General features: G+C 48.7%; 1 protein-coding gene across 1 annotated transcript; it reads left to right on the top strand.

Annotated features, from left to right (window-relative positions):
* Positions 1-333: 333 nt before the first annotated feature.
* SMYD5 (SMYD family member 5) lies at positions 334-23,659 on the top strand. The gene is made up of 13 exons (XM_083756713.1): positions 334-642; positions 3,151-3,259; positions 4,700-4,836; positions 6,723-6,844; positions 8,073-8,142; positions 10,385-10,489; positions 11,357-11,419; positions 12,517-12,587; positions 14,839-14,945; positions 16,170-16,226; positions 17,401-17,495; positions 21,352-21,422; positions 23,138-23,659. The coding sequence occupies exons 1-13, from the start codon at positions 547-549 to the stop codon at positions 23,286-23,288; spliced, it is 1,254 nt and encodes a 417-aa protein (XP_083612839.1). The 5' UTR covers positions 334-546; the 3' UTR covers positions 23,289-23,659.
* Positions 23,660-24,512: the final 853 nt, after the last annotated feature.

The following is a 24,512-nucleotide window of genomic DNA, read 5'->3' as shown; positions in this document are numbered from 1 at the left end:
GAAACTGTGATGAAGTGTTTTGTGGGGACAAATCACAGAAGTCACAAAAGTGATTGTGATGATTTTGGTAGTGGGCTGCATTTGCATGATATCTGCTGGAGGGTGTTGTAAATAAAAGCAAACCCCCCCCCCCAACCTATACATAAATTCCTGCAACAGCGGCTATGATCGGGAGACAATGGAGGGCTGCGCATTGAAGGATGAAGCACTGCGGTTGTCTGAAAGGGCTTCCCACGCGGCGGGGGGGATTCTGACAGCCTGCAGGTCACTTTTGCAGGCAGCTTTCTCTGGGCGGGGCCTCGGGCCCGGCAGCAGCAGCCTCCCCTACCTCGCAGGGTTGTTGTTGCGGGGAGCCAAACCCGGGCGGAGCGCCGCGCGCGCCGCCTGGCGCCCCTTTGCAGGGAAAGGCCGGCTAGCAACGCAACGGGAACGCAAAGCTGAAATCCCGACGGGCAAACCGAGCTGCGATCCCTCCCTCCCGCGATTGCAATTGCATTTCTTGCTCCTCCTCCTCCTCCTGGCGGGCAGGGTCAGAGTTGGGCCAAGATGGCGGCTCCCATGAGTGACACGTTCTCCTTTTGTATGGCCCCCACCGGCCAAGCCCGCCGCGCCCTGGAGGTGCGATTCATCAGCAACGTCAAGGTGAGCAAGAGGGAGCCGCTCCCTGATTCCCCCCCCCACCTCCTCCTCCTGCTGCTGCGGATCCAGTGGATCCTCCTCTGCCGCAGGGAAGGCGATTTCCTCCCTCCCTCTCCCCGCTGCCAGATCCTGCGGGGAAACACAAGGCTGCAGCGACTGGCTGCGGTGCGCGCTTGCAAGGGACCAAACCCTCCAATGCGCCCTGGGCGCAAAGCGGCCTCCTTTGCGCGCGGATCGGGGGTGTCAGGATGCCGGCCTGCCCGGCGGCGAGGCCGGCTTCGGAGCAAAGATGCGCAAGGCGGGGTGCCTGCAGAGATGCGGGCTCCCGGGGCAGGATCCGGCTGGGTTTCCCCACGCGCAACCACGCCCGGGCCAGCGCCGCCACATCAGCTGAGAGACTGCATCGCGCTCCGATCTGGCGATGGTGCCAGCTTGCCCAAAGGTGGGATCCAGTGAAATCGGCGGGACTTGCTCCCGAGTAACCCCGCTTGAGCGCTGGCAAGCGGGGGGAGCTGGGTCCTTCTTTTTGGGAGCATCGTGGGCGCCTGATTGGGGACAGGATGCTGGGCCGGGGCGGGAGAGGCTTTGGCAAGGCTTTTTTCTTGGGCAGGTTGTGGCTTTCGATTCGGACAGGGCAAATTGATCTATGCAGGGCTGCTAGCCAGGATGGGGCGATGGAATCCCGGTTTCTGGAAGCCAGAGGGCTCTTGTGCCCGAATCCTGCTTGCTGGCTCTCTGCAATGGGCAACTGGTTGGCCACTGTGAGCTCAGGGTGTTGGCCTAGGTGGGCCCCTTGTGGCTGGATCAAGTTGCAGGACTCTGTTGCAGAGACCCCTCGCAGATTACCTCCTAATACGTTTTTGATTTTGCCAACCGGCGATTTTAATAAACCGATTTTATTGCATGAAACAAATCTGCATTATTTTGATTCATTCCCACAGGGCCCTGAAAGGCATGGGGCCCATAGGTGGATATAACATATAACACCGGTCTTGAAAGACCTACATTGGCTCCCAGTACGTTTCCGAGCACAATTCAAAGTGTTGGTGCTGACCTTGAAAGCCCTAAACGGCCTCGGCACAGTATACCTGAAGGAGCGTCTCCACCCCCATCATTCTGCCAGGACACTGAGGTCCAGCGCCGAGAGCCTTCTGGCAGTTCCCTCCCTGCGAGAAGCCAAGTTACAGGAAATCAGGCAGAGGGCCTTCTCGGTAGTGGCACCCGCCCTGTGGAACGCCATCCCACCAGATGTCAAAGAGAAAAACAACTACCAGATTTTTAGAAGACATCTGAAGGCAGCCCTGTTTAGGGAAGCTTTTAATGTTTAATAGGTTATTGTATTTTAATATTCTGTGGGAAGCTGCCCAGAGTGGCTGAGGAAACCCAGCCAGATGGGCAGGGTATAAATAATAAATAATAATAATAATAATAATAATAATAATAATAATAATAATAATTCCTATTCTGCCAAGTTGCTGTGAGCAGGGAGAAGAGGCCTCCTTTATGGTGGCGACTAACCTGGATGTCTTTAAAAGAGGAATAGACCAAATCATGGAAGATAAGAGGCTAACTGTGGCTAGTAGCCGCCATGGCAATGTGGGGGCTGTGCACTTCTAAATGCACTTCACAAGTGGGCACACAGCCCATTGGAATAATTGAACAGTTGAGTTGCAAGGGACACCCGAGGGTCATCCAGTCCAACCCCCTCCAATGCAGGAATCTTTGCCCAACGTGGGATTCGAATCCATGACCCTGAAATTAAGAGTCTCATGCTCTACAGACTGAGCTATCCCAGAGGGGGAAATGTGCATTGTGTTGGCCATGATTAGCTTCTGCTGTTGGGGCGCAACTGGTGTTCACTGTGTGAAGGCCGCTAATAGCAAGCCCAGATAATCTGGATCAGACCAAATTGGGGCAGGTTCCCATTTAGCCTGGTGTGCCCTATCCCCCCCGGTGCTCTCATCTTTGGGCTGCCAGTGTTACGGATTATTTTCACGACTCGTCTGGGTACGGTAGGGCGGTCATTCATCTCCACCCAGATGGTGTCGTAACTGAGTATGTGCTTGAACCTCTTTGAAGAGGAGCTGCCCTCAGCAAGATCCAAGCTTCTTGTCTGTAGCTGGTCGCCTGGAACTGTTTCTTAGCTCGCCCCAGCTGAGCAGGCAACCGCTGGTTCCATGTGGCGCTTCTCTTCCTCCTTCCTGCTGCCCTCCTGTCTCCAAACCAAGATGATGATGATGATTACAGTGGACGCTTGGGTTGCGAACATGATCTGTGCGGGAGGCACGTTCGCAACCTGCATGTCTGCGCATGCACGGGTCGCAATTCAGCACTTCTGAGCATGTGCAAAGCACGATTTAGCGCTTCTGCACATGCGCAAGCGCCGAAACCCAACAGTAACCGTTCCAATACTTCCAGGCTAGTGCGGTGCGCAACCTGAAATCACACAACCCGAGGCGTCTGTAACCCTAGGTATGACCGTATTATCTTTTGTTATGTCGATGTTAAAAGGGCAAAGGACTCTTCGCCACCAGAAACATCAAGAAGGGGGAAACGATTTTCGTCGAGAAGCCGGTGGTGTCCGCCCAGTTCCTCTGGAATGCCCTGTATAAATATAGAGGTGAGCAAACGGGCACTCTCAATCCATTTGGGGAGAAGACATTGCACTGCTGAATACAACGTGTGCATTGGGTTGTGTGCATATATCTCTCTGTGTGTGTGTTATCTAGAAATTGGACTACAGTGGTACCTCTGGTTAAGTACTTAATTCATTCCGGAGGTCCGTTCTTAACCTGAAACTGTTCTTAACCTGAAGCACCACTTTAGCTAATGGGGCTTCCTGCTGCTGCCGCGCCATCAGAGCACGATTTCTGTTCTCATCCTGAAGCAAAGTTCTTAACCCGAGGTACTATTTCCGGGTTAGCGGAGTCTGTAACCTGAAGTGTCTGTAATGCGAGGGACCACTGTATATCCCACGCTGTCCCAGAAGGGGGTTCCACGGGATTTGCATTTCATCTCCCCCCCCTGTGTACCCCCAAAATCTGCTCCAGAGGATCCACCGGTCCCTCACTGCTGATTCTGAGGGTGTGCAGCTGAGGGGCTGGAAAGGGCAGGGGGGAAAGTGGAAATTCCCGTGTGCGTAGAGAAGTCCTTTGGAGCTGCAGCTTCGATACTCATCTAGTCCAACCACTGCAATGCAGGGGTAATTTAGGATAACCAAAGATACTGTAAGGACTTCTGTATCCTGTGTTGTATATCTTTGGTTATCTGGTGCCCTGAGCAAGGACAAAATTTGGCGCGCGCACAAACCCCCCCAATATTTTTTTCTTCTTTTTGACATAATTCCTTTTGGTACACTTGATTTTTTTAATGGTTCGCCTCAGTACCTACCTGTATAAATATAGGTATTATCGTATTGGCCTGAATATAAGCCGCAGCTGCAAATAAGCCACACCTTTAAAATTCAAGACAAAAAAGACAATCCCCGAATATAAGCCACTCCCTTAAAGTGGGGTTACAGGCTGAAAATCGCTGCGGTTGGTGGAATTGTAACTCCGAGCCAATTGAAACCTTTGGTCTTGCAAGCCCGCAAAAGTTACCGTGCAGTCGCTAAAATTGCAAATCGCTATTCAGTTGCTACAATTCGGCAGGCACTCACACCCGCAAATTGCAAATGAGCAGTCTCAAGCTCGCAAATCGCTAATAAAACTTTTTTTTGGCTCCGTTTTACTGTATGTGTTTCAGCAGTGATATTGTAAAAGCCGATTTTTGTAAGGTCGCAAATTTAAGCTGTGCGGGATCCATTCCAATCTGGCTTCCGCTCTGGTCATGGGACCGAGACGGCTCTGGTCGCCCTAATGGATGATCTCCGCAGGCAGCTGGATCGAGGCTGGGGCTGCTGATTTGCAACCCAAGTGTCCACTGTATTTACTTTGCAATAAAAATTCTTTAAATAAAAAAAAAGGAAAGGAAAAATGCCCCTTCTGTTGTTTTACATTCCCAGCACTTACTTCCCCTAGTTTCCTTCATGGCTCTTTTCTCACCCCCATCTCCCCTCCAGCCTGCGACCATTGTTTGCGAGCGCTGGAGACTGCGGAAGAAAATGCACAGAGGCTGCTGGGAAAACCCCAAGCCCTTCCTCACCCGGAGCAGTGCAGCATTCGGAAGGAGCTCCACCAGCGCTGCCCCGCTTGCCAAGTAAGTAGGAGGCAGGTGGATTGCGTCCCCTCGCATGGCCTGGAAATCTCTGCATCCTTTCCCCGGCTGCCGAAGGACTGTGCCAAAGCGGGGGGAGTCCCCTTCGATGACAGCTGTGCTTCGCTTCCTATACGATACGATACAATAATCTTTATTGTCATTGCCCCATACAGAACAACGAAATTGAAAAATCTACATCAGACATTCAGAAACCCACAAGCCTGCTATCCCAGCCTGGTTAGCCCCCTAAAAACTCTGATACCCCATAATTGAATACAATACACTCCCATAGAGACTACCTTACACTGCGTTTATTTATTTATTTTTTAAAAAAACATATTTATTAAAGTTTTCAAAAAATTATATAAAATAGAAAAAACAAAAAAAGAGAAAACAGAAAAGGCAAAAAGACATACATACAAAACACATACAACAACAAGTATAATTTCAATCCCTTATATTCGTAAAACTTACTTTCCAGACCTCCTCATACCTCCCCTTTCTGTATTCCAATCTCTAATTAAATCAACTCAGCAAATCCTTCCCCTAATTTCTGTTTAATTTTTGATCTTTCTTTTCTTGATTACATAATCATTACAGCTAAAAACCCCTTAATTTCTAAATCGACATCATTCTAACATTCAATAATTTTACAATGTTTCTTAAGATAGTCCTTAAATTTCTTCCAATCTTCTTCCGCCGTCTCTTTTCCCTGGTCTCGGATTCTGCCGGTCATTTCTGCCAGTCCCATATAGTCTATAACCTTCATCTGCAATTCTTCCACGGTGGGTAAATCTTCTGTCTTCCAATACTTTGCGATGAGTATTCTTGCTGCTGTTGTGGCATACATAAAAAAAGTTCTATCCTTCTTTAACACCAATTGGCCAACCATACCCAGGAGAAAGGCCTCTGGTTTCTTCAGGAAGGTATAAGTACCTTTTTCATTTCATTATAAATCATTTCACAGAAAGCCTTAATCCTTGGGCATGTCCACCAAAGGTGAAAGAATGTACCTTCATTCTCTTTACATTTCCAGCACTTATTATCAGGCAAGTGGTAAATTTTTGCGAGCTTGACTGGAGTCATGTACCACCTATAAATCATTTTCATAATATTTTCTTTTAGGGCATTACATGCCGTCAATTTAATACCGGTGGTCCACAACCGTTCCCAGTCCTCAAACATAATGTTATGACCAATATCTTGTGCCCACTTGATCATAGCTGATTTAACTATTTCATCCTGTGTATTCCATTCCAACAGCAAGTTATACATTTTTGACAGATTCTTAGTTTTGGGTTCTAACAGTTCTGTTTCCAATTTTGATTTTTCCACCTGGAAACCAATTTTCCTGTCTAACTTAGAAATCTCCATTATTTGATAATAATGAAGCCAGTTTCACACTTTATCTTTCAATTTCTCATAACTCTGCAATTTCAATTTATCCCCTTCTTGCTCCAAAATCTCCCAGTATTTCGGCCATTTACCTTACACTGCGTTTAAAACCAAAATCGCATTTGGGTAGAAACTGTTTCTCAGGCGGCTAGTCCTAGACTTTATAACCCTGTACCTTCTTCCAGAAGGCAGAAGCTAAAAGATAATTTCCGGGGTGCGCACTATCCTGCGCTATCTCTGCAGCTTTCTTATGGCACCTGGAAGCATAGATTTGACCCAAGGTGGGAAGAGTGCACCCAATTATTCTCTCTGCAGTCTTTACAACCCTGGACAGCATTGTTTTCTCCCCTGACCATGCAGCTCCCAAACCACACACACAGACCATAAGTTAATACACTCTCAACATTACAATGGTAAAATGCCATCAACAGGTCCATTGAGAGATTGTTTTTCTGGAGGATTCTCACAAAATATAACCTATTGCTCCTTAGGTGGCTTATTGCAGCGCAGAGTGCCGACAGCTTGCCTGGGAACAGTATCACCAGGTTTTGTGCCTGGGGCCATCCAGGCAGGACCCCAACCACCCGCTCAGCAAACTGCAGGAGGCCTGGAGGTATTTATTTCTCATTTTTTCAGTTTTTGAGTTTAAAGCCCTAAATGGCCTCCATCCAGTATACCTGAAGGAGGTATTGTTCTGCCCGGACACTGAGGTCCAGCTCCGAGGGCCTTCTGATGGTTCTCTCACTGCGAGAAGCAAAGCTACAGGGAACCAGGTGGTGCCCTCCTGTCAGATGTCAAGGAAATAAACAACTATCTGACTTTTAGAAGACATCTGAAGGCAGCCCTGTACAGGGAAGCTTTTAATGTTTAATAGACCATTGTATTTTAATATTTTGTTGGAAGCCGCCCAGAGTGGCTGGGGAAACCTAGCCAGATGGGTGGGGTATAAATAATACATTATTATTATTATTATTATTATTATTCCTTGTGTTTTGATGTTGTGAACTGCCCTGAGACGTATGGATGAAGGGCGGCTATGCAGATTTAATAAATAATAATAAAGAGACTTTCTGTCCGCAGCAGGGAGGGCTTGGGGCTATAAAAGAGGGTGTTTTGTTTTTGTTTTTTGAAATCAGGCTGCAGGGCTTAGTTGCTTAGATCAGTTCAGAAGCCTTCTGGTTGACTGAAAAGGTGTGCCCCCATTGCCTGGATGAATGGGGCACCAGGGTTTTAAAGAACAATTATTATTCCGGAAAAACCCACAACTATACATGCAGTATCTGAAAACAAAATATAGTCATCTGCTCTAACCTCCTCTGCTGAGGCAGTGAATCAGCAGCTACAACACCCCTGAAAGGTGGGCCAGGCAGCTTAAATAACTGTTGTTGTTGTTGTTGTTAGACCCTATTGTTTTTTGCCATTGCAACTGAAAGCTGCTTTGGGATGGGGAGGATAGGGATTTATTGGTTTGTGCTGTGTTTATTATGGATTTTGCATTCCTATCTTGTATTTTTACGGCGTGAACCGCCCTGAAATCTACAGATGAAATATGCAATTATCTTTTTTTTTAAAATGAAAAAAAATCTTACAAAAGAAAATACACAGAATAAAAACAGAGAGGAGGAAATTCTAAGGTCAGGGACTTCCTTTGCAGATATTTGCAAGATGCTGTGGGAGCCAGTTTTGGCTGAATAGTGGGAGGGAAAAAAATATAATAATAATAATGATAATAATACTATTTAATATTTGAGGAAGATTCTGCTAGGGCTAGAGCACTCTGCTTCACCCCTCTGTTTCGTCTGTGATTATGTGAATAAGAAATCCCTTTCCTTCTATTCCAGGAACATCCATTACCCGCCTGAGACTTCGAGCATCATGCTCATGGCCAGAATGGTTGCAACTGTCAAGCAGGTTTGTGGTACCCCAAGATCTGTGGCCTTGTGTGAGTGTCTGGAGGATGGATGGCGGCTAACAGATTGAGGTTGAAGCCTGACAAGACAGAAGTACACTTTTTGGGGGAAAGGGAGCGGGTGGGTGTGGGGGATTCCCTGGTCCTGAATGGGGTAACTGTGCCCCTGAAGGACCAGATGCGCAGCCTGGGAGTCATTTTGGACTCACAGCTGTCCATTGAGGCGCAGGTCAATTCTGTGTTCAGGGCAGCTGTCTACCAGCTCCATCTGGTACGCAGGATGAGACCCCACCTGCCCGCAGACTCTCTCACCAGAGTGGTGCATGCTCTGGTTATCTCCCACTTGGACTACTGCAATGTGCTCTACGTGGGGCTATCGTCAAAGGTGACCCGGAAACTACAACTAATCCAGAATGCAGCAGCTAGACTGGTGACTGGGAGCGGCCGCCGAGACCACATAACACCTGTCCTGAAAGACCTACATTGGCTCCCAGTACGTTTCCAAGCACAGTTCAAAGTGTTGGTGCTGACCTTGAAAGCCCTAAACGGCCTCAGTCCAGTAAACCTGAAGGAACATCTCCACCCCCATTGTTCAGCCCGGACACTGATGTCCAGCTCCGAGGGCCTTCTGGCAGTCCCCCCCCCCCCTTTGAGAAGTGAGGTTACAGGGAACCAGGCAGAGGGCCTTCTTGGTGGTGGCACCCTTCCTGTGGAACACCCTCCCATCAGATGTCAAGAAAATAAACAACTCTGACTTTTAGAAGATGCCTGAAGGCAGCCCTGTGCCAGGAATTTTTTAAGGTCTGATGTTATGTTGTGTTTTTAAATAATTAATCAATATTACGGTCCGGAGACCCAACAGTTGTCACAAAGCAATGCACAATTCAGACAGCCTACGTCCAGGTTAAACAAGCATTTTGTTCAAACTTAAAGATAGGGATCATTGGTTCTTGCAACCACCGATAAAAACTTTGCCACTGCTAATGTTCTAGCATTTGTCCGGTCTTCCAATAGGAACCTGACATAGTGAGCCTCTGATTTTCCCGGGAAAGGTACCAGCAAGGGTAATATCAGTTCAGCCCTGGCTTGCTCGTATTTCACACAGTGCAGCAAAATATGTTTTATGGAATCGGTGTCTTGGTCACACCAGCAAAGTCTGTCCTGGTAGGGAACTCCTCTCAACCTGTCACCCAACACAAATTTTTAAATATTTTGTTGGAAGATGCCCAGCATGGCTGGGGCAACCCAGTCATCTGGGCAGCATATAAATAAGAAAATTATTTGGCTTTAAAGAAAGGCTAGGTCTGGGGGAGCTTTTTTGGCTCCCAAGGGCCACATTGGGTGAGCTTCCGAGGGCCGCATGGCAATAGTGGGCAGAGCAGGAGTTGTGACTTCCGCCTTAGTATGGCCGGCCGCATTCCAGCAAACACCAGAGAGATACGCACACACATTGACCCTCACTCTTCTGCCCAGGCAAGCAGGAGACACGAGCTGCCATTCCTATGTTTCAGGGGGTTGGAATAAAAGACTGCTGGGGGTCTCTTCCAAGTCTACAGTGCTGAGATTCTGTGATTCTTGCAGTTCAGGGATCCATCCACCCACGGAGGACCTTACGGTCTTCAAACAAAAACATCTTGGAGGTCCTGGGCCTCAGGGAGGTTAGGCTGGCCTCAACCAGAGCCAGGGCTTTTTCGGCTGTGGCCCCGATCTGGTGGAATGCTCTGTCACAAGAGACTAGGGCCTTGCGGGACTTGACATCTTTCCGCAGGGCCTGCAAGACAGAGCTGTTCCACCAGGCCTTTGGCCAAGGCACAGTCTGACCCCCTCCTTTGGTAATCCTCACAGAACTCCAGCCCAATGGTTGCCATTAAATTCTGAAATGATTTTAGAATGAATTGATTTTGGAATGTATTTCAATTAATTGATTGTGGTTTTATGTAAACTGTTACTTTTATTGTTGTTAGCTGCTCTGAGCCCGGCTTCGGCTGGGGAGGGTGGGATATAAATAAATTATTAGTATTAGTATTAATCCCAGCCTGGCCGAAGCATGCATGGAGAGCAGTGGGGGAGTGTGCCAGCGGCCAGGTGAAGGGCCCTGAAGGACTGCATTTGGCCCACGGGACGGTGGTTCCCCACTCCTTGTCTAGACAACACTCCTTGTCTTTCAACATCTTCTTGCCTCGGTTGTTCCCCTGCATCGAGAGAAGTGAAAGCCGATGTTTTCGTTGGTTTGTTTCCCTGCAGGCAAAGGACAAAGACTGGTGGCTCAAACTCTTCGCTCAGTTCTGCAGCAAAACAGCCAACGAGGAAGAGGAGATCGTCCACAAACTCCTGGGGGATAAATTTAAGGTTAGGAACCCTGTGATAATGGAAGAGTTGATCTTCTGCGGGCTGGTGATCCGTTCACTTGTGGTGGGGTTGGACTAGATGACCTTTGGTGGTACCAGCTCTTTGGTTCTGTGGCCCTGGGGTTCTTTCTTTCTGCCTGTCTCCCTTGACCCAAAGGAAGCGTTGTAATCTTAATCCTGCGCCTGCCTCCCCTGTGCATGCGCAGTGGTCGGTAGAAACCAACCTGCAGTTTCCATTATCTTGATTCCCCCAGTGTGGTTAGCCTATGGAACTCCCTGCCACTGGAAGCGAGGCTGGCCACCAAACCTTGATGACTTTGAAAAAGGATTGGACAAATCCATGGAGGAACAGAGGGCTATTCATGGCCACTAGCCACAATGACTATATGCCCCCTCCGTCGGAGGCAGCAATGCTTCTGAATGGCAGTTGCTGGAAATCACAGGAAGAGGGCTCTTGTGTTCGAATCCCCCTTGCGGGTTTCCTGCAGGCATTGAACTGATTTTATAATGAATTGATTTTAGAATACTGTATTATTTTACTGTTGTTAGCCGCTCTGAGCCAGGCATCGGCTGGGGAGGGTGGGATATAAATAAATTTTTATTTTTATTTTATTATTATTATCTGGTTGGTCCCAGGATGCAGAGCTCCTGGCCTGATACTGTTTTTATCTCAGATTTTAGTAAAAGCACATTTCTGTTAGGACTCCAGAGAGAAGTATGGGCAGGATCTCATGGGCTGGCAGCTGATGGGAGTTGTAGTCCTAAACATCCAGAAAGCCGAAGGTTTGAGAAGGTTGCGGGGACAGAATCAAGCATGGACTTATCCCTATCATTGAATGACTTGTGATCTTCTCCTCCACCTCTCCAGGGCCAGCTGGAAGTCCTGCGTGTACTTTTCACCGAAGCCCTTTACGACGACCATCTCAGCAGGGTAAAGCCAGAATTTTTGTAGCTGGGAGCAGTTCCAGGCTCCAGGTTTCTCCTTTAGCGGAGCTGGAATAGATGCCCTTTGGGAAGTTTTCTGGATCTTTCTGAGTTTCCCCAGCACCTCTGGGTGGCTCCCAATTGAGTGTTAAAAGCATTAAATATTAAAAACTTCCCTAAACAGGGCTGCCTTCAGATGTCTTTTAAAGATAAGATAGCTGCTTATTTCCTTCACAACTGAAGGGAGGGAGTTCCACAGGGCGGGCGCCACGACCGAGAAGGCCCTCTGTCTGGTTCCCTGTAACATCACTTCTCGCAATGAGGGAACCGCCAGAAGGCCCTCGGAGCTGGACCTCAGTGTCTGGGCTGAACGATGGGGGTGGAGACGCTCCTTCAGGTATACTGGACAGAGGCCGTTTAGGGCTTTAAAGATCAGCACCAACACTTTGAATTGTGCTTGAAAACTTACTGGGAACCAAAGCAGATCTTTCAGGACAAGTGTTATTTGGTCCCGGTGGCAGCTCCCAGTCACCAGTCTAGCTGCTGCATTCTGTATTAGTAGCTTCTGTGTCACCTCCAAAGGTAGCCCCACACAGAGCGCATTGCAGTAGTCCAAGCAGGAGATAACCAGAGCATGCACCACTCTGGCGAGACAGTCTGCGAGCAGATAGGGTCTCCGCCTGCGTACCAGATGGAGCTGGTAAACAGCTGCCTTGGAAACAGAATTGACCTGCGCCTCCATGGACAGCTGTGAGTCCAGAATGACCCCCAGGCTGCGCACCTGGTCCTTCAGGGACACAGTTGCTCCATTTAGGACCAGGGAGTCCCCCACACCTGTCTGCCCCCTGTCCCCCAAGAACAGTACTTCTGTTTTGTCAGGATTCAACCCCAATAGGCAGGGAGTTCCACAGTTGTCTGAGGGCAGCCACTGAGAAGGCCCTGTCCTGCGTCCCCACCAAGTGTCCCTGTGAGGGTGGCGGAACCAAGAGAAGGTGGGGCCCCCTATCCCACCCCTCTAATCCCAGGAGATACTCAGCATCTAGGGCAGGGATGCTGTTTTCCACCACCATTTATCTCTCTCTCTTTTCTATCTCCTCTTGGCAGTGGTTCTCCCCAGAAGGTTTCCGGTCGCTTTTCGCCCTCGTCGGCACCAACGGACAGGGGATAGGAACCAGGTAAGTTCAGGTGGATTTTAGCCTCTCCCTGCGACTCCCCTGGGCGCTCTGGGGGTTAATTAGGACTTAGCGGAATACATTGTATTCCAGACCTATCTTCATAGACACCGAGAGACAACAGGACTGCTCAAGGTGCCCTGACTATAAAATTGGAGAAATCGAGAGAGAGGTATAGCCGCACCCACAGCATATCTCTTCCTTCTCGTATCCAAAAATGCTAGAAGGGCTTTTACACTTGCCAGAAGCTGGTCCTGGAAGGAGCCTTTTAAAAAGTCCCATATGCTCAGAGACTGCGCCTGTTCATTGGGGGATATAGGAAGCCCAGGGCACTTGTTCTTTAGATGTCCCTTTTATGAAGAGGCATGTAGTGAGACCATTGATCCCCTGCTGGTGAGGCTCGCTGGCCTCCCGGAAAAGCAAAAATCCGACCTTTTCCTGTTAGCCAAAGATCATAAGACGACCTGGATCGTCGCCAGATTCTGTGTACAGATCTGTAGGCGCAGACCGTCCCCTGACTCAAACTAGTTTGTGAAGAAAATCCCCAAACTCGGTTTCATGGGTGACTCCGGGTCATGTCTATGCGGTAGCCTATCTTAAAGTTGTAAGTGTCTATATGCTTATCACAGGACATGGGTGGCGCTGTGGGTTAAACCACTGAGCCTAGGACTTGCCGATCAGAAGGTCGGCGGTTTGAATCCCCGCGAGGGGGAGAGCTGCTGTTGCTCAGTCCCTGCTCCTGCCAACCTAGCAGTTTGAAAGCATGTCAAAGTGCAAGTAGATAAATAGGTACCCCTCCGGCGGGAAGGTAAACGGCGTTTCCGTGCGCTGCTCTGGTTCACCAGAAGCGGCTTAGTCCTGCTGGCCACATGACCTGGAAGCTGTACGCCAACTCCCCCGGCCAATAAAGCGAGATGAGCACCGCAACCCCAGAATCGGCCACGACTAGACCTAATGGTCAGGGGTCCCTTTACCTTTAAGGTGCTACTGGACAATTTTTTCATTTTTTATATATATTTTGTGCTCAAACCAGTTCGCAACCCACTCAGAAGGGGGGCATATAAATAAAGTAAGATTTTCAGTTAATTTTAACTTCCTGTCCAGATAGGGGTACTTCTGGGCTACCAACTAAAGCTGCTGGACCTAATGGTCATGGGTTCCCTTTACCTTTACCTTTACCTATGGTTATCGCATTTATAAATTTTAAATTTATTGTTGTACATTGTTTTAGCTGTTTGTTTTCTTTCTGGGAATGCACCCCCAAGTGTGCTTTATAAGCTGGTCTCCGACCATAATAAATTATCTAAAAGCCACACCTAACTTTGCGGTCTGAGGAACTAGTCGGAAGGGCTGTAGATGAAGGGCAGATCCCCTGCTTTTCATTGAGAAAGTCCCTGGTTCCTTCCTCTTGCCTGAACCCTGGAGAGTTCCTGTCAGTCCTAATAGACAGTCCTGAGGTAGTAATGAGAATCTCAGGCGAAATCCCGTACAGCAGACGTTGCTCCCGGTCCCATTTGCCACCTGGAAGCAGAGAAGGTTCAGATAGCTTGCTGCTGCAGAAGATAAGGCTCAGCAAAAGAGTTCTGCACATAGATACAGCTTGTAGGCTTCTCCAGATACAGATTCATACAAAGTGTCTCTGTTGCTCTAAATAAGTTCAGCCATTCGAGACGTAACATTGGACACTGACTGTCTCACAGACTGAGCTGGGGCAACCCAGTCAGCTGGGCGGCAGATATATGAAAAATACCAGTTGGCGCTACAGTCCTTGCTTGCGGTGAGTGGATTTCAGTGGCTCGGATATTCCCCCGTTGAAATCACATTTTAGCTGCTGTGAAGTCACCATGAAGACACCATTGGCCCTCTACCTCAGTCGCTCTTCCCTGCCGCCTGCAAAATGGGTATAACGGTGTTGGCCTACCTTTTAAGGCACTGCCAATGTGGTGCCCTCTTAGGACCACAACTCCTGCAATCCCTGGTCGTTGGCCATGCTGACCCAGACCAATGGGAGTTGTAGAACGTCAGGATAGGGGCACCATGTTGGCTACCTCTGTTTTTTCAGTGGAGGTCTCCTATGGATTGCCGCAAATCCTTTAGACGTCCTAGAGTTGGAGGTGTGATTTCAGCCCAGTGAAATGAGGGCGCTTTTGGTGGTGGCACCCCAAAGGCCATTCCTTGCCAGCCCCCGCAGAGAGGAAGACTCTATAAATGGAAGGAACTGATGCCATCTATCTGTCTCTCTGGCACCACCCAGCTCCTTGAGCCAGTGGGTCCACGCCTGTGATGCCTTGGAGTTACCCCCTCAGGAGCGAGAACAGTTGGATGCCTTCATAAACCAGCTGTACAAGGACATGGAGAGAGGTCAGTTAACGGGAAATGGGGGGGGGGGCTTCGAACGACGGGGGCCCGTACCTTCATGGATGGGAGATGCCCAGCGCTCAGCACCCCCTGGTTGTGGCGGTGTCGTCATGTGCCTGGCATCAGTGGCATAGCATGAGGGGGGCCAGAGGGACTGTTGTCCCGGGTGCAAAATTTGGGAAGCGTGTGCAAAAAGTTTTTAAAAAAATGCTCTCAGGGTTTTCTTTAAAAACTATCAAGCGGTGTAAAATTTTCACAAAATAAAGAAAAATAATAAAATAAAATAAACTCCCCCCTCCACCATCACTGCCGCTGCCCGGCTCTGATAGTGGTCTTGCCCCGGGCACTGGCATCCCATACTATGCTACTGCCTGGCATCACTGAGGAACTGAGAAGGATGCTGAACTGTGTTGGGTTCATGCATGGCCCATTCTGCTTTGGAGAGCAGAAGACCAGACGTTGCAGGATCAGGCCAAAGATCCATCTTGTTTTGCCTGATGGGCTGGGTGCTTGATCTTCTCCAACGCTCTGGTGAAACAGGATCAAACCTTGATAGCACCAAGGGATGGGTGGGAGGAAGAGGACCACCTTGAGCCCCTTGGAGGAAAGGCAAGGTATAAATGTGATGATGATGATTTATTTATATCCTGCCCATCTGGGCTGGGTTTCCCCAGCCACTCTGGGCAGCTTCCAACAGATTATTAAAATACAAGGATTCTTCAAATGTTAAAAGCTTCCCTAAACAGGGCTGCCTTCAGATGTCTTTTAAAAGTCAGATAGTTTCTTATTCCCTTGATATCTGATGGGAGGGCGTTTCACAGGGCGGGCGCCACCACCGAGAAGGCCCTCTGCCTGGTTCCCTGCAACTTCGCTTCTCACAGTGAGGGAACCGCCAGAAGGCCCTCGGCGCTGGACCGTAATGTCCGGGCTGAACGATGGGGGTGGAGATGCTCCTTCGGGTATAGTGATAGAATCCTAGAGTTGGAAGGGGCACCGGGGGCCATCTAGTCCAACCCACTTCAGTGCAGGAATCGCAACTCAAGCATCCCTGACAGACGGCCATCCAACCTCTGCTTAGAAACCTCCAAGGATGTAGAGTCTATACCACAGCCCACGTGAGGGTCATACTGTGCCTGATTCCTGCATTTAGGATTCTCTTTGGGAAAGGGGGATTATTAAGAGACCGAAATTGCCTCTCATATCTTCTTTCTTCCCTCTTCGATTTAGAGACAGGGGAGTTTCTGAATTGCGAAGGGTCTGGCCTTTACATGCTGCAGAGTTGCTGTAAGTATCAGGGGAGGAATAATCTGCCCAGACACTTTTTATAGAATCGTCGAGTGGGAAGGGACCCCGAGGGTCATCTAGTCCAAACCCCTGCAGTGCAGGATTCTCATCTGAAGCATCAATGACAGATGGCCATCTGACATCTGCTTAAAAACCTCCAAGGAAGGAGAGTCCACACCCTCCATAGGGAGAACATTCTCCTGTGGAACAGCAGAAAGTTCATCCTGATGTTGAGTCAGAATCTCCTTTCTTGCAACATGAAGCCATGGGTTCGAGTCCTACCCTCCGGAGCAGGAGAAAACTAGCTTGCTCTATTCTCCATGTGGCAGCCCTTGAGATATTTGAAGATGGCCCTAATATCTCTCTCTCTCTCTCTCTCTCTCTCTCTCTCTCTCTCTCTCTCTCTCAACAGTGGTGCCTCGCAAGACGAAATTAATTCGTTCCGCAAGTTTTTTCTTCTTGCGAAGCACGGTTTCCCATAGGAATGCATTAAAAATCAATTAATGCGTTCCTATGGAGACCACTTGCCAGGCTGGCAGTGCGGAGAAGGGCTTTTCTCCCCACCGCAATCCTTCAGCACAGGTACGGGAACAGAGGGGAAGGCGCGCAGCGCTTCTCCTCTGTTCCCGGGGCTTGCGGTGGGAGGAGGGTTTTTCCTCCCCACCGCCAACATTCAGAACAGCATTCTGAATGTTGGCGGTGGGAAGGAAAACCCTCCTCGCACCGCAAGTCTTCAGGACAGCCATCCGAAGGCTGGCGGGGAGGAGGTCTCTCCGCCCCACTGCCAGCCTTCGGAGCAGCCAACCGAAGGCTGGCGGCGGGAGGAGGTCTCTCCGCCCCACCGCCAGCCTTCGGAGGAGCCTTCCGAAGGCTGGCGCGGGGAGAAGGGCTCTCCGCCCCACCACCAGCCTTTGGAGGAGGTCCGAGGACAGTGGGGAAGACGCGCTGCGCTTCCCCGCTGTCCCGGAGATTTCCCTATGGGTTTCATCTTGCAAAGGAAGCCCATAGGGAAATTCGTTTTGCGAAGCGCCTCCAAAACGGAAAACCCTTTCGTCTAGCGGGTTTTCCGTCTTGTGAGGCGTTCGTCTTGCGGGGCACCACTGTATATATATATCTATCACACAGGAAATTGTTCCTTGAAGCTCATGGCTGCTCTGTTTGCTTCCTTCCTCAGGTAACCACAGCTGCATACCCAATGCAGAGACCTCGTTCCCAGATAACAATTTCCTCCTGCACCTGACGGCCTTGGAGGATATCGGGCCGGGAGAGGTGAGAGCCCTGGGAGGTGTGGGGTGGCAACTTTGGAAACCGGTAGGGCAGGGGTCCAGGAGACCAACACTAGGTGGCGCTAGAGGTTGTGTATTCTTCCCGGATGAGTTCTGCCACAGCAAACTGAAACTTAAGGAGGAGGAGTGTCACGGTCCGGTCTACGGGCCATTGAAGTCCTGGCGGAGGACATCGGGACCGGGAGCAAGATGGCGGGGTAGGAGCAGGAACGAGAGTCCAGAAGCCAGGTGTCCGAGGGTCAGGAAGCAGGGAGTCACGAAGTCAGGGGTCCGAGGGTTGAGAAGCGAGGAGTCACAAAGTCAGGGGTCCGAGGGTTGAGAAGCGAGGAGTCACAAAGTCAGGGGCCCGAGGGTCGAGAAGCAAGGAGTCACGAAGTCAAGGGCCTGAGGGTCGAGAAGCAAGGAGTCACGAAGTCAAGGGCCCGAGGGTTGAGAAGCAAGGAGTCACGAAGTCAAGGGCCCGAGGGTCGAGAAGCAAGGAGTCACGAAGTCAAGGGCCCGAGGGTTGAGAAGCAAGGAGTCACGAAGTCAAGGGTCCGAGGGTTGAGAAGCAAGGAGTCACAAAGTCAGGGGTCCGAGGGTTGAGAAGCGAGGAGTCACAAAGTCAGGGTCCTGAGGGTCGAGAAGCAAGGAGTCATGAAGTCAAGGGCCCGAGGGTTGAGAAGCAAGGAGTCACAAAGTCAGGGGTCCGAGGGTTGAGAAGCGAGGAGTCACAAAGTCAGGGTCCTGAGGGTCGAGAAGCAAGGAGTCATGAAGTCAAGGGCCCGAGGGTTGAGAAGCAAGGAGTCACGAAGTCAAGGGCCCGAGGGTTGAGAAGCAAGGAGTCACGAAGTCAAGGGCCCGAGGGTTGAGAAGCAAGGAGTCACAAAGTCAGGGGTCCGAGGGTTGAGAAGCAAGGAGTCACAAAGTCAGGGTCCTGAGGGTCGAGAAGCAAGGAGTCATGAAGTCAAGGGCCCCGAGGGTTGAGAAGCAAGGAGTCACAAAGTCAGGGGTCCGAGGGTTGAGAAGCGAGGAGTCACAAAGTCAGGGTCCTGAGGGTCGAGAAGCAAGGAGTCATGAAGTCAAGGGCCCGAGGGTTGAGAAGCAAGGAGTCACGAAGTCAAGGGCCCGAGGGTTGAGAAGCAAGGAGTCACGAAGTCAAGGGCCCGAGGGTTGAGAAGCAAGGAGTCACGAAGTCAAGGGTCCGAGGGTTGAGAAGCAAGGAGTCACGAAGTCAAGGGTCCGAGGGTTGAGAAGCAAGGAGTCACGAAGTCAAGGGTCCGAGGGTCGAGAAGCAAGGAGTCACGAAGTCAAGGGTCCGAGGGTCGAGAAGCAAGGAGCCAAGAAGTCAAGGGTCCGAGGGTTGAGAAGCAAGGAGTCACAAAGTCAAGGGTCCGAGGGTTGAGAAGCAAGGAGCCAAGAAGTCAAGGGTCCGAGGGTTGAGAAGCAAGGAGTCACAAAGTCAAGGGTCTGGGGGTCAGGAAGCAGGGAGTCAAGAAGCCAATGTCCGAGGATCAGGAAGCAAGAAGCCAAACGCAGCAAGGCAGGAAACATGTTGCTGTGGCAATGAGCCAAAGGGAAATGCTGACCTTATATCCCTTCCCGGCTCTTGCCACCAGGTGCTGTGAGTTACCAATTGGCCTCACCTGTGCGGCCGCCCCTTGCCTTCTCAGAACAAACTTAGGAAGGCCCCAGTCCTGCGAAGCCCTACTGGTCACAGGGCCCGGCTCCTGCACACACACCTGACATGGAGGAAGCTGATGGGCCTTGGGCTGGTTGTTAAGTAAGAGAGAATGAGTTCCATAAGGGACCCGAGGGTCATCTAGTCCAACCCACTGCAATCAGCCATGGGTTCGAGGCTCGTGATGGGCAAAAGATTCCTGTGTGGCAGAGGGTTGGACTGGATGACCCTGGAGGGGGGTCCCTTTCAACTCTACAATTCTGTGATTTTAAGCCAGAATGAGGTGGGCGGGCCGGTGTCTCAGTCTCCTAAATGGACCAGCCTCTGGGGGTGAGAGGGGCCTGAGTTTTTGATCCCTGTTGCAAAATATTGGGCATCTCCTGAGCTGAGACGTGTCCCAAAGTTAGGAATGGGTAACGAAAATCTGGGACACAGTATGCATGTTTAGGCTTATGGTTAAGTATGTTGAGAACCAAAGAGCAAGAGAATGCCTTTATCGGTCTGATTATTATTATTATTTTTTAACATCTTTATTGAAAATTTAAACGTACATAATTACATGTGCACTAAACATGGTGAGACATAAATAAACGAGAGAAAAAGAGAGAAACAGAACTCATGTAGAAGGGAAAATAAAGGGGAGAGGAATAAACAAACTATATATTTTACAAAATTGTTATTGTACTTCACCAGATCTTAACCTATTACAGTATTTGTAAGAATCCAATCCAAGAGAATACCTTTATCGTGTGTGTTGTTTTTTTTATTTACTAGATTTACATACCGCTCTTCATCAAAAGACCTCAAGACGGTTCAGAAGATAAAAACACAAATAAAAAGAGAAACCACCAAACTATAACAAAACAGAATATTATTATTTTCATAATATAATTTTTTATTATGTACAGGAGCAATAAGGCACAGCATAACGCAAATCCGTTTGTGCTACTTGGAACCATGTGATATTAAATTATCTTGGTATGGGAATTTGTTCCTATGCACTCAGTTCTAGATATTCCCTTCTGCTTTTATTTAATCTGGCATCTATGTTTTGTTTTGTTTTATTTTAAATAAATACCGCATTTTTCCGTGTATAAGACGACCCCTATTTTTTGAACCCAAAATTGAGAAATAAATAATTGCATCATTCCGTGTATAAGATGACCACCAATTTTAAACTTTAAAAATTTGTTTTCTTCCAAGAATATTTATTAAAGTTTTCAATAGTAATACAATAAAAATAAAAAATAAAAAAATTAAAAAATTAAAAAATACATAAAGTTTCCATTACTTATTTTTCATTAACTTATTTCCCAGACCTCCTCGTACCTCCCTTTTTTGTATTCCAATTCAAATTGTTAGTTCAGCAAATCCTTATCAATAAATTTTAACCTATTTCTAACCCTTTTTCTTCTTCTCCATAATCTCTTAAAGCATTACAGCTGAAAACCACTTAATTTCTATCCGACATCATTCTAACATTCATTAATTTTGCAATATTTCTGTAAATAGTCTTTGAATTTCTTCCAATCTTCTTCCGCCGGCTCTTTTCCCTGGCCTCGGATTCTGCCAGTCATTTCTGCCAATCCCATATAGTCCATCACCTTCATCTGCCATTCTTCCAGAGTGGGTAGATCCTGTGTCTTCCAGTACTTTGCAATGAGTATTCTTGCTGCTGTTGTAGCATACATAAAGAAAGTTCTATCCTTCTTTGACACCAATTGGCCGACCATGCCCAGGAGAAAGGCCTCTGGTTTCTTCAGGAAGGTATATTTAAATACCTTTTTCATTTCATTATAAATCATTTCCCAGAAAGCCTTAATCCTTGGGCACGTCCACCAAAGGTGAAAGAATGTACCTTCATTTTTTTTGCATTTCCAACATTTATTATCAGGCAAATGATAAATTTTTGCAAGCTTGACTTTTTTTGGGGGGGAATATAGTCTTATACATGGAAAAACACAGTATATGTTTGTTTTTAATTTAAAGCTGGATAGAACAAAGATGAAATAACTTACAAAGATAAACATCAAATAGCAAGCTCTTTTTTTAAACATAGAAATTAAAAAGAAAATAGGTAGAGGAATATACACAGAGGTTTAAAAAGAAATGTTGGGCATGCTGCTCTGTTTGGGTCAATGTTTGCCTTCAATGTGTGCCATTCCTTATTCCCGAACAGGAGATTTGCATCAGCTACTTGGACTGTTGCCAAAGGGAGCGAAGCCGCCACAGCCGCCACAAGACTCTCCGGTAAGCCTGGGCAGCAAAGTTTGATGCCAACAGATGCCAACATAATATTAGGAGAGGCCTGGGGGAGGGGAGAACAAGAGGCATAGCTCCCTATCAAGGAATCCTTGCAAAGCTGAACGTTGGAAGAGTCAGGGAAGATGCAAGGAAAATCTGTCTTAGACTGCGGAACTCTCTGCCACAAGAGGCAGCGATTGCGTGGCTTCCAAGGAGGATGAGGCAGATGGATGGAGGACGGAGGGAGCTTTCAATGGCTACGGCTGGTGGCAGCAATGCTTCTGAATACAGTGGCACCTTGGTTCTCAAACTTAATCCGTTCCGGAAGTCCCTTCCGAAACCATAGCGTTCCAAAACCAAGGCGCGCTTTCCCATAGAAAGTAATGCAAAATGGATTAATCTGTTCCAATCCCTAAAACAGCATTTTAACATGAATTTTACTGTCTTGATGAGACCATTGATCCATAAAACGAAAGCAGTAAACAATGTGCTGCAGTCACACAATCAGTAGCTGAACTGTGTTCCACACAGTCACAAAATACTACTACTAATACTACTACTAATAATTTTTATTTATACCCAGCCAGAGCCAGGCTCAGGATGGCTAACACCAATAAAATCACAGTAAAAGCCCTAAACGGCCTCAGTCCTGTATACCTGAAGAGCATCTCCACCCCCATCGTTCTGCCTGGACACTGAGGTCCAGCTCTGAGGGCCTTCTGGCAGTTCCCTCACTGCGAGAAGCGATGTTACAGGGAACCAGGCAGAGGGCCTTCTCAGTAGTGGCACCCCCCCCTGTGGAATGCCCTCCCTCCAGATGTGAAAGAAATAAGCAGCTATCTTCTTTTTAAAAGACATCTGAAGGCAGCCCTGTTTAGGGAAGTTTTTAATATTTAATGCTGTATTGTTTTTAACACTTGATTGGAAGTGGCTGGGAAAACTCAGCCAGATGGGCGGGGTATAAATAATAAATTACTATTACTATTATTATTATTAAAAACATAATGGGGGGCACCAATTTAAAACACAGGTTAAAATGTATTTTAAAGATTCCTTAGGGCCTTCGTATCTATGGGACCGCTTCTCCTGGTCTGCCCCGCAGAAGACCTTAAGGTCCATGAATAATCATAGTTTTGAGGTCCCAGGCCCTAGGGAAGTCAGGCTATCCTCCACCAGGGCCAGGGCCTTCTCAGTGGTGGCTCCGACCTGGTGGAATGCTCTGTCCCAGGAGACCAGGGCTGCAGAATTTAACTTCCTTCCGCCGGGCCTGTAAGACAGAGCTATTCCGCCTGGCTTTCCATTTGAACTTAGCCTGATCTTTATTCCCCTTCCTTCCCTTTTTATGAAGATTACCTGCTTTGGGATCCCACAGCTAATTCTCCCCTGATCTCCTCGCGGGCCCAAATAGGACTAATTCAGCCAGCTAGCCCTGATGATCATCTAATGCTTATGGGATGGATTTTCACCCTACATTGATTTTGAATTCTGAATTTATTGTTATTCACGTTTTATACTGTATTTTATGCTGTTTTTGTTGCATCAATTAAATGTTTTAAATTTGTTGTTAGCTGCACTGAGCCCGGTTTTCTGAACTGGGAATGGCAGGGTATAAATAAAAAATTATTATTATTATTATTATGTGTCGGGAGGATAACAAACTGAAATCACCGCCGTCGTAACCGCCACCCGCCTATTTCTCCCCCTCCTCTGCCCCCTTCCAGGGAAAACTACCTGTTCGCTTGCTCCTGCCCCAAGTGCCTGGCTCAAGCCAACGACCCGGACGTGACGTCGGAAGAAGAAGACGAGGAGGAGGAAGAAGTCGAAGGGGAGCCGGACGACGCAGAACTGGAGGACGAGATGACGGACGTTTGACCCTGGGGGCTGGGCTGGGGGTTTCTCTCTGGAGGCGACAGCGGCGGCATTGGCTTGGGAAGCAGGTTCCTGGACTCGTGAGCGGCCAGTGCCGGCAGCCGAGCAAAGGGCAGAGATTTCGCTGGGACGCGATGCGAAGAGTCTGTCCCTTTGGGGAAAGTGTGCCCCATTTACCTCCCCTCTCTGCATTGTATCAGAGCTGTTAAACCACCCCCTAAGAGGGCCGGATCTTCCCCGCCAATTGCCACGGGGCAGTTCCCCAACATGCAACACCCCCCAAGCCTGTGGGGCAGAGGGGCACAGGCTGACGGAACCCCTTGACCACCGTTTTGCCACTTGCCTGGGTACAGTAAAACGATTTGCAACGCAAAGAGCGGCTTTTGTGTTTACGCGGTGGGAAAGGGGAACAAGGAAGAGGATCTTGCCCAGGGGTCAGCAAATTTTTCCAGCAGGAGGCCGGTCCACTGTCCCTCAGACCTTGTCGGGGGCCGGACTATACAGTGGTACCTCGGGTTAAGTACTTAATTCGTTCCGGAGGTCCATTCTTAACCTGAAACTGTTCTTAACCTGAAGCACCACTTTAGCTAATGGGGCCTCCTGCTGCCGTCGTGCCGCCAGAGCACGATTTCTGTTCTCATCCTGAAGCTGGTTCTTAGCAGCTTGGGGGTCTGGCTGCATTCTTACATACAGCGGTACCTCGGGTTAAGTACTTAATTTGTTCTGGAGGTCCGTTCTTAACCTGAAACTGTTCTTAACCTGAAGCACCACTTTAGCTAATGGGGCCTCCTGCTGCCACCGCACCACTGGAGCACGATTTCTGTTCTCATCCTGAAGCAAAGTTCTTAACCCGAGGTAATATTTCTGGGTTAGCGGCGTCTAACCTGAAGCGTATGTAACCTGAAGCGTATGTAATCCGAGGTACCACTGTATTTTGAAAAGAAAAAAAAAGAACGAATACCTATTGTCAGGGAACTACCATCGGAGAGTCAGGTGGTGGAAGGGCTCAAGGAGGTTAGGAGACCCTCGGATGCTGAGGAAGGAACCAGCAGGGGGAGAGAGAGAGTTCCCGCAGAAACTCAGGCGGAGGGATGGCTCCAAGATACTTCCAGTGAGAACAGCGGAGAGGTTTCAGGACCTCCGCTGGGGACGCCCACTCCGCGCAGGAAACTGTCACGCAGAGATTCCAAAAGGAGGGTTTCCGTTAAGGAACTCCTATGTTGGCGT

Source organism: Podarcis gaigeae (assembly GCF_964106915.1).
Source record: "Podarcis gaigeae genome assembly, chromosome: 9".
NCBI classification, from domain to species: domain Eukaryota; kingdom Metazoa; phylum Chordata; class Lepidosauria; order Squamata; family Lacertidae; genus Podarcis; species Podarcis gaigeae.
Note: the sequence above shows the minus strand (reverse complement) of the source record. Positions and strands in the feature narration are given on the sequence as shown.